General features: G+C 53.5%; 1 protein-coding gene across 3 annotated transcripts in view; it reads left to right on the top strand.

Annotated features, from left to right (window-relative positions):
• The first annotated feature begins 210 nt into the window (after nt 1-210).
• LOC121283335 (palmitoyltransferase ZDHHC13-like) overlaps nt 211-10527 on the top strand; it is a 60497-nt gene continuing 50180 nt past the window's right edge. For all 3 annotated transcript variants that reach the window (XM_041197804.1, XM_041197805.1, XM_041197803.1), the window contains exons 1-2: nt 211-293; nt 4765-4937. In XM_041197804.1, coding sequence (XP_041053738.1) covers nt 267-293; nt 4765-4937 — 200 coding nt within the window. In that variant the 5' untranslated portion in view covers nt 211-266. The remainder of the gene's footprint in view (nt 294-4764; nt 4938-10527) is intronic.

Here is a 10527-nt window from a genome sequence, read left to right as displayed (position 1 = left end):
AGCTGTGTCCCCGCAGCGGGCTTGCTGCCAAGCCATAACGTGGCGGCGCGAACGTGAGGTACGTGATGACGTTGAAGGCGCAAAGCTGTTGGGAGGGCGGGGGGGTGGGGGGAGAGGTGCGTGATGACGCGATTGACCCGGCGACGTAGGGGCGATGGCAACCGGCAAACAGAGCGCGCGGGACAGGAAGTAGCAGCAGCAGCGGCGAGGAGGAGGAGGAGGAGGAGCAGCAGGAGGAGGAGGAGGAGGAGGAGGAAGAAGGGCGGATGGAGTGGCCCGTCAGCGATCCTGAGGTAAAAACGAGGGTAAAACTCACCCCGCCACCCTCCCCAATTCCGAAAGGGGGCAGGAGGAGGAGGGGGGCGTGAGAGCGGCAAGGGGGTAATTAATGCAATGAAGGGTGATAGGGGTAAGTAGGGTGATGGGGGAGGAGGCTTGAGGAGGGGGAGGAGGTGGGAGAGGGGGAGGGGGGAGAGGGGGCTTGAGAAGGAGGGATGATGGAGGGGAGGGGAGGAGAGGGGGAGGGGGCTTGAGAAGGAGGGATGATGGAGGGGAGGGGGGAGGGGAGGAGAGGGGGAGGGGGGAGGGGAGGAGAGTGGGAGCGGGGGAGGGGAGGAGAGTGGGAGCGGGGGAGGGGAGGAGAGTGGGAGCGGGGGAGGGGAGGAGAGTGGGAGCGGGGGGGAGGGGGGGAGGGGAGGGGGAGGGGGGGGGAGGGGGGAGGGGAGGAGAGGGGGAGGGGGGAGGGGAGGAGAGGGGGGAGGGGAGGAGAGGGGGAGGGGGCTTGAGAAGGAGGGATGATGGGGGAGGGTGGGAGGGGGGACGACGACGTGGGAGGGGGGATGGGGGAGGGTGGGAGGGGGGGACGGGGGAGGGTGGGAGGGGGGACGACGACGGGGGAGGGTGGGAGGGGGGACGATGACGTGGGAGGGGGGACGATGACGGGGGAGGGTGGGAGGGGGACGACGATGGGGGAGGGTGGGAGGGTGGACGACGACGACGGGGGAGGGTGGGAGGGGGGACGATGACGACGGGGGAGGGTGGGAGGGGGGACGGCGACGACGACGGGGGAGGGTGGGAGGGGGGATGGCGGGGGAGGGTGGGAGGGGGGACGACGACGGGGGTGGGTGGAAGGGGGGACGACGACGACGGGGGAGGGTGGGAGGGGGGACGGCGGGGGAGGGTGGGAGGGGGGACGACGATGAGGGAGGGTGGGAGGGGGGACGACGATGAGGGAGGGTGGGAGGGGGGATGACGACGGGGCGGGGAGGGGGGGACGACAACAGGGGAGGGAGTGGGGAGGGGGGGACGATGACGGGGGAGGGGGGACGACGATGGGGGGGGAGCGGGGGAGCAGCGGACGACGGGGGAGCGGCGGACGACGACGGGGCAGGGAGCGGGAGAGGGGGGACGACGGGGCAGGGAGCAGGGGAGGGGGGGATGACGACGGAGGGGGGACGACGACGGGGGAGGGAGCGAGGGAGGGGGACGACGACGGGGCAGGGAATGAGGGAGGGGGGACGACGACGGGGCAGGGAGCGAGGGACAACGATGGACGGGGACAACGAGGGGGGACGACGGTGCAGGGAGGGAGGGGGGATGACAATGATCGGGGGAGGGAAGGGGATGATTCATGGGGTGAGGAGAATGTTAGTGGGGGGAGAGGGGTGTGAGATGGGGTGTGGTGGTGGGGGAGGGGCTAGGTGGGGGTTGGAAGGGGTAGTTATGGAGAGGTGGAGTAGGCTGGGGATGGTTGTGACGGGGAGGGGGAAATGTTGGGAGGAGGGAAGTTTGGGGGGGGCGGGGGGAAATTTGTGGGGTGGGGCTGATGGGGATGGGGAAGAAGGTTGGAGGAGGGGGCTGTCAGGGAGGGGGGTTGAAGGTTGGGGGGGCACGAATGGGAGGGGGTGCACAGCTGGGGGGGCGACGGGGAAGTGGGGGGACATGACATGAAGGTGGGGCGAGGGGTGATGATGTGGAGAGGGGTGACAGGTTGTTGAGGTGAGGGGGATGGGGGAGGGTTGGTTACAGGGAGAAGGGGTGGGTGTAGGTGATGGGAAGTGAGGGTAGTGGGTGATGGGGAAGAGGGAGGCGTGGCTGAGGAAGGGCCCTATGGGAATGGGAAGGAGGGTAGTCAGTGCACCCTATATATGGGGGTTGACGGTCTGAGGCCCTCGGCACTTCAGCCTATTCCCCTCTCCTGGTTAATTGCACCTCATCGCTGTGTATTTGTTCTGGGGGAAGAGGACCTAACCCACTGTATCTGGGCAGGTAGACTGGGGTGAAATGTGAGTCCTGGGGTTGAATCAATGACTATTCCTCTTGCCTGTGGATGGGAAGCTTAAAGAGTAGCTGATTTGCTTCAGATCAGTTTGGGGACTGAGAACTTAATAGGATGCTAACTTGAGAAGAAACTCTCAAGTGGTAGTGCTCTAATTATTTATCTAAGTCCACTTGGGGCAACACTTCCAAAATAAGTTTTCGGGAGAGTTCTGAATGCCATGCAACCTGTTCCCTCTTGAACTTTGTATTAAAGCATCTATATATGTATAAGATCCATATATTCTGCTTCTGCATGCTGTGCCATGGAGCAATTGGATTTGTACATGATTCCTGCTCTTGTTACTGATGGTGAGATGGGGGTTAGGTTGATGCAAAGAAAGTCAGTAAATCATCCTGAGCTCAGTGAGTTTACCCGGCTAAGAATTTTCAGAACGGACTTGCTGTCACTGGTAGCAAATGGACTGCAGGTATTTTTTTTTCTTGAACTGAGTTAATTTGAGTTTTTGTCACTGGCATTTCTATTGATGCTGTAATATTTTTGCCCTTTTCTCAGCAAAATCTTGAGTCTGGAAAGGGTGGTGCACCTGAGACTGGTAAACAAAACCTGAATAATTTTTATTCACCAGGGATATTAGAAGAAATGCATGTTAAATGTAAAAGCACAAAATGCCGCAGGTGCTACAAAATATTTTTTGTATTTTGTTAATTCAAATCTAAAGAATTGCGAACTCCAAAGCTCTGCTGGCTGAATCCTTGAACTTACACCTGCAAATGAAGCATCTTGAACAAATGCAGATGAAGTTTCACTTGTTTCACAAGCTATACTTCCTTTTAAATTTGTTTATCACTTTCAGTTCGTAGATTAGAGCTCATTTTATTTTTACAATGATCATTATAAGAACTAAGAAATAGGAGCAGGAGTAGGCCATTCGGCCCCTCAAGTCTGCCCCGCCATTCAATAAGATCATATCTGTTCCACCCCAGGCCTCAACTCCTTTTTCGTGGCAGCTCCTCATAGCCCTCAACTCCCCAATATTTCAAAAATCTATCTACCTCCTCAGTGATCTAGCCTCCACAACTCTGGGGTAGAGAGTTCCAGGTATTCACTACCCTCGGGAGAGAAGAAATTCCTTCGCATCTCAGTTTTAAATGAGTGTCCCCTTATTCTGTAACTATGTCCCCTAGTTTGAGATTCCCCCATTAGTGGAAACACTATCTCAACATTTACCCTGTCAAGCCCCTTCAGAATCTTGTACATTTCAATAAGATCACCCCTCATTCTTCTAAACTCTAATGAATAAAGGCCTAACTTGTTTAGCAATTCTTGATAAGTCAACCTCTTCATCCCAGGAATCAGCTGAGTGAATCTCTTTTGAACTGCCTCCAGTGCCACTATATCCTTTCTTAAATACAGGGACAAAACTGTACGTAGTACTCCAAGTGCGGCCTCACTAACACCCTATACAGTTGTAACATGAGTTCCCTAATTTTAAACTCCCAACACCCTAGCAATACAGGCCAAAAGTTCATTTGCCCTCTTATTTACTTGCTGCACCTGCGTGCTAACTTTTTGTGTTTCATGCACAAGAAAACCCGGATCCATCTGTACTGCACTTTTTCTGGCGTGTGTCTCCATTTAAATAATAGTCTGACTTTTGATTCTTCCTACCAAAGTGCATGACATCACAATTTCCTACATTAAACTCCATCTGCCAAGTTTTTTGCCCACTCACTCAACCTATCTATATCCCTTGCAGATTCCTTATGTCCTCATCAGAACATGCCCTCCCGTCTAATTTTGCAAATTTGAATACATTACACTCTGCCCCCTCCACCAAGTCATTAATATAACTACTAAATAATTGAGGCCCTGGGACTGATCCTTGTGGCACTCCGCTAGTTTTTCAACCTGAAAAAGCCCAGTAATCCTGATTCCCTGTCTTCAATCCATGCTTTTATATTACCTCCAATAATGTGAGCTGCTATCTTGTGCAATAACCTTTTATGTGGCACATTATCAAATGCCTTCTGAAATCCAAATGCACTGCACGACATCTTTATCAGCCCTGCTTGTCATATCCTCAAAGAACTCTAGTAAATTTGTCAAACATGATTTCCCTTTCGCAAAACCACGTTGACTCTGTTTGATTGCGTTAAACTTTTCTAAATGTCCTGCTATTTCTTTCTTAATAATGGACTCTAGCATTTTCTGCATTGATAGTCTCTCGTGGTAGGTTTTGTACCTGTTTTTGTGTTGAGTAGCTAACTTTAGAACTGCAGTTGGGATGGGAGGGGCAAGATGGAAGAAAGAGGTAATGAGTATTCTTGTAAGGAGGTGGGATAGGCAGCAGTAGTAGTCAAACTGTTCACTTTTCGGACTGGCTAACTGCCCTCTCAACTGATATAATACATGGCATAGAAAAGGGAGACTTCTCCCCCATGTCACTTCTCTGTCTCATTACTACTAATACATTTCATCTATAGTGTCAACTCAACTGCCCTCATGAGCACCATGAACCACACAAACAAGGATCTCATGGCAACAGCAGAGAGGAACTGTACAACAACTCAGATCAAGCCGCAAGCCCCGCTGAACATCACAGTGACCTTGCTTTCATGCAAGACTACAGCAACTGGGATATTGTAAAAGCCACACAGTAAGTGCTTTGTGAGTGCGAGTATGCCTAGCATGTAAGCCATCAGTTAATGTGGTTGTCTTGACATTACATAAGAAATAGGAGCAGGAGTAGACCATCTGGCCCCTTAAGCCCACTCCGCCATTCAGCACGCCATTGAGGTTGATCTTTTGCCTCAACTCCACTTTCCAGCATGCTTCCCCCATCTTCTTTGGGAGGTCTGGGTGAGCAATGTTGGATGCGGGGTGATGGTCAGCATTGTCAGGAGCTGCGGGGTCAAGGGTAAGCACTGTCGGGGTCGTGGGGTTGCGGTGGTGGGGTGGGTGAGCACCATAGGGGATGCGGTGGGGGGGGGGGGGGGGGGGGGGGGCGGGGGTGTGTGTGAGCGCCGTCAGTGTTGCATTAGGGGGCGGGTGAGCACCGTTGGGGTTGCGGTGGTGGGGCAGGTGAGCGCCGTCAGGGTGGTGGTGGTGGGGGGACGGGGGCGGGTGAGTGCCATTGGGGTTGTGGTGGTGGGGGGACGGGGGTGGGTGAGCGCTGTCAGGGTTGCATTGGGGGGTGGGTGAGCACCGTTGGGGTTGCGGTGGTGGGGCAGGTGAGCGCCGTCAGGGTGGTGGTGGTGGGGGGACGGGGGCGGGTGAGTGCCATTGGGGTTGTGGTGGTGGGGGGACGGGGGTGGGTGAGCGCTGTCAGGGTTGCATTGGGGGGTGGGTGAGCACCGTTGGTGTTGCGGTGGTGGGGCAGGTGAGCGCCACAAGGGTGGTGGTGGGGGGGACGGGTGTGGGTGAGCACCACCGGGGTTGCGGTGGGGGGAAGGGGGTGGGTGAGCACCATCGGGGTTGCGGTGGGGGGACGGGGGTGGGTGAGTGCCGTCGGGGTTGCAGAGGATGAGCATCTTTGGGGTTGTGGGGATGATGAGCGGTGTCTGTTTATCATGGCTCAACCCTCCCCTCCCAGCAATGCTCACCCCCTGCAACATCAACAGTGCTGACCTCCCGCAACCCTGATGGTGCTCAGCCCCCCCACCCAGACGGCGCATCCCCACCTACCTTCCCCCCCCACCCTGACAGCCCCCCACCCCAACCAACCACCTCCCCCACCCTGACAGCACCCCCCCCCCCCAACCCCAACGACACTGATGGCCCCGCCCCCTCGCCACCAACACCCTGACGGATCCCCCCACCGACCCCCCCCCCCCCCCCACCCCCCCCCCCGATGGCCGCACACCCTGCTGGCACCCACCCCCACCCACCCCTACCCACCCAACGGCCCCACCCATCAACCCCCACCACCCTAATACCGCCCCCCCTTGCTGGCACCGCCACCACCCCCCACACAACCACCCACCCACCCCCTACCGCCCTGACTGACCTCCCCCACCCACCCACCCACCCACCCCCTACCACCCGGACGGACCTCCCCCCACCCACCCTACCCCCCTGACCACCTCCTGACGGACCATCCCCCACCCACCCACCCCCTACCACCCTGACGGACCTCCCCCCAACCCGACCTCCCACCCCCTACCACCCGGACGGGACTCCCCCACCCACCCACCCCCTACCACCCTGACGGACCTCCCCCACCCACCCCACCCCCTACCACCCTGACGGACCTCCCCCACCCCACCCACCCCCTACCACCCTGACGGACCTCCCCCACCCACCCACCCCCTACCCACCCTGACGGACCTCCCCCACCCACCCACCCCCTAACCACCCTGACGGACCTCCCCACACCACCACCCCCTACCACCCTGACGGACCTCCCCCCACCCACCCACCCCCTACCACCCTGACGGACCTCCCCCACCCACCCACACCCCTACCACCCTGACGGACCTCCCCCACCCACCCACCCCCTACCACCCTGACGGACCTCCCCCACCACCCACCCCCTACCACCCTGACGGACCTCCCCCACCCACCCACCCCCTACCAACCCTGAACGGACCTCCCCCACCCACCCACCCCCTACCACCCTGACGGACCTCCCCCACCCACCCACCCCCTACCACCCTGACGGACCTCCCCCACCCACCCACCCCCTACCACCCTGACGGACCTCCCCCACCCACCCACCCCCTACCACCCTGACGGACCTCCCCCACCCACCCCCCCTCCACCCCCACCCTGACGCGCCCCCCCACCCTGACGGCCCCACCCACACCCGCACCCTGACGGCCCCACCCCACCTGACACCCACCCCACCCGTCCAACCCTCACCCACTCCCCCCCGCCAACCCTGACGGCATCCACCCTCCCCACCCTCACTGATGGCACCCACCCCCCCAGCCCCCCTGACGGCACCCACCCAACCCCCCTCACCCACCTCTCATCCACCCACCCATTCACTCCTCACCCCACCTCACCCATGCCTCGACTGCACTCAGCTTCCCCCCCCCTCCCCAACCCTGACGGCGCTCAGCACCCCCCTCCCCAACCCTGATGGTGCTCAGCCCTCTTCCCCCACCCTGATGGCGCTCAGCTCCCCCACAACCCTGATGGCGCTCCCCCTCCCCCCACCTGCACAAACCCTGATAATCTTTTAAAATGAAAACAATTAAACTAAATCAACAAAATTGGGATGATGGTGTATTAACCTGGTCAATGAATTTCAGCAAGCATTTTGTTGGAAACCACAGTATGAAGGCATCAGTCACACAATGTTCTAATTTAGTTCTTTAAATTTTTTTGGAAAGGAGTCTTACAGGTGTTGAACTCCCATCGTAAAGAGAACAGTATTAAAGCAGTCCAGATTACATTGTACTTAGTGGCACCAGAAACAAGATATCAATTCCTATAAGTCACCAAAGATGTTCTCCGTAACATACACCACATGTTAATTGAGTTTACAGAATGCATGGCTATTAATTCTAACCCATGCTACCGTGTCTCTCCGCTGCCAAAAATGCTTGAAACACCTTGCTGTTACTTCCCTTGCAGTTTGACTCACAGGAAGCAAATTCAAGATGTTAAGAAATTGTCCGGTATCAATTTTGAGTGTCATGTTTCTGTGAGATAGTTGTGGTGAAATCTACTTGCCATTGTGCCAAACCAAGACAAATTCTCCAACTGTTTTGAAGTAGGGACTTCAAAAACACAACTGAAGAACTGCCGATGCTCGCCATCTTAGTTTACTTCCATTTCTAGGCCCTGGGTTCTTCTGCAGCTCAGAGAAGGTGAAAATTTGCGCTCTGCATATAAGATTTCTACATGAAATAAGTAAGCAATCTTGACCCATTTCAAGATGGGTTTGTTGCCAAAAGTGTTCAATTTTCTAGCGCTGACCTCCCTTTCATGGCCACAAAATTCACTTAATTTGGAGATGGAAGAGAGAAGGGAACAAGATGGGACTGCGAATTCATTTTTGTCTTTCACCTTTGGTACCCATTTTTCAAATCCAGGCCATTCTGACAGGACGGAAGTCACTTCTGCCTGCTTGAATATGAAATGTAACAATGGATCGACAACAAAATTCTGTTCCTAATCTGACAGTAGTTAGCGCACTCATTCAAGAGAAGCCTGATGGTGTACTGCTCCTCTCACCCTTGCGTTTTGTGCATCCACCTCTCCCTTCAGCCCGTCTTTGGTAGCTGTGCCTTCAGCTGGCTCTCCACCTCCTTCTCCTCCAAGAGGATACAAGTTATATCCCAGAAATAACTGTAAATCAGGACTTGGAAGGGAAGGAAGAACTCCACCGAGAAAGTAGTACTTAGCAAATTGTTGGAACTACAGGTTGACAAGTCTAAGGGTTCCTGATGGATTTCATCCTAGAGTCTTAAAAGAAGTGGCTAGTGAGATAGTTGATACGTTGATTTTAATTTTCTAAAATTCACTAGATTTGGGAAAGGTTCCATTAGATTGGAAAATAGCAAATGTAATTCCTTTATTCAAAAAGGGAGGGAGAAAGAAAGCAGGAATCGACAGGCCAGTTAGCTGAACATCTGTCATAGGGAAGATGTTAGAAGCTATTATTAAAGATGTTATAACAGGGCACATAAATAAAGGGCACATAGACAAATTCAAGGTAATCCGGTGTAGTCAACATGGCTTCGTGAGAGGGAAATCATGTTTAACCAATGTATTGGAGTTCTTTGAAGAAGTAATAGGTGTTGTGGATAAAGGGGAACCAGTGGATGTGCTGTACTTAGATTTTTAGAAGGCATTTGATAAGGTGCCTTATCAAAGGTTATTGTGGAAAATAAAAGCTCATGGTGTGGAGGCTAGCATTGGCATGGATAGCAGGAAACAGAGAATAGGCATAAATGGCAAATTTTCTGGTTGGCAAGATGTAACAAGTGGTGTGCCACAGAGATCAGTGCTGGAGCCTCAGCTCTTTACAATTTATATAAATGATTTGGATGAATTTGTATGGTTGCTAAATTTGCTGATGACACAAAGGTAGGTAGGAAAGTAAGTTGTGAAGAGGACATAAGGAGGCTACACAAAGATATGGATAGGTTAGATGAGTGGGCAAAGGATCTGGCAAATAGAGTAAAATGTAGGAAAATATGAGGTCCATTTTGGCAGGACAAATAAAAAGGAGGAATATTATCTAAATGGTGAGAGATTGCGGAGCTCTGAGATGCAGAGGGATCTGGCTGTCCCAGTACATGAATCGCAAAGGATTAGTATGCAGGTGCAGCAAGTAATTAGCAAAGCTAATAGAATGTTATCGTTTATTGCAAGAGGAATTGAATACAAGATTAGGGAGGTAATGCTTCAGTTATACAGGGCATTGGTGAGACCACATCTGGAGCACTGTGTACAGTATTAGTCTCCTTATTCAAGGAAAGATGTAAATATATTAGAAGCAGTTCAGAGAAGGTTTACTAGATTAATTCCTGGAATGGGCGGGTTATCTCCTGAGGAAAGGCTGAACAGGCTAGCCTTGTATCCTTTGGAGTTTAGAAGTGTAAGAGGTGACTTGATTGAAACAGATAAGATCCTGAGGGTGCTTGACAGGATGAATGTGGAAAGGATATTTCCTTTTGTGGGAGAATATAGAACTCGACGTCACTGTTTCAAAATGAGGTGTCACCCATTTAGGACAGGGGCGAGGAATTTTTTTTTCTCTCTGAGGGTTATGAGACTTTGGAATGCTCTTCCTCAAAAGGTAGCTGAGGCAGAGTCCTGGAATATGTTTAAGACAGAGCTGGATAGATTCTTGATAAGCAAGTGATGAAAGGTTATCAGGGGTAGGCAGGAATATGAGGTTAAAATCAGATCAGCCATGCTCTTATTGAATGGCAAAGCAGGTTTGAGGGGCTGAGTGGCCTACTCCTGGCCCCTAATTTGTATGTTCATAACTGCATTAAAACCCAGCTCTCTCAGCAAGCTTTAAGTCACCATATTTAATATGTCTCCTTTGGTTTGGCTTCTATTTCTCATGGTCACAATTTTGTGCAGTGCGTCAGGCTATTTTTGTATGTTAATGGAGCTATGTAAACGTAAATTGTTTGCAGCAGGTACCGTCTTTAAGATGCATAGCAGCAACTCGCCAAGGCTTCTTCAACTTCCAGATCCATGACCTCTACCACCTAGAAGGACAAGGACTACAAACACATGGGAACATAACCATCTGCAAGTTCAAGCCACACACCATTCTG

Source organism: Carcharodon carcharias, chromosome 10, assembly GCF_017639515.1.
Source record: "Carcharodon carcharias isolate sCarCar2 chromosome 10, sCarCar2.pri, whole genome shotgun sequence".
NCBI lineage: Eukaryota > Metazoa > Chordata > Chondrichthyes > Lamniformes > Lamnidae > Carcharodon > Carcharodon carcharias.
This window is presented reverse-complemented; position numbering and strand designations above follow the sequence as displayed.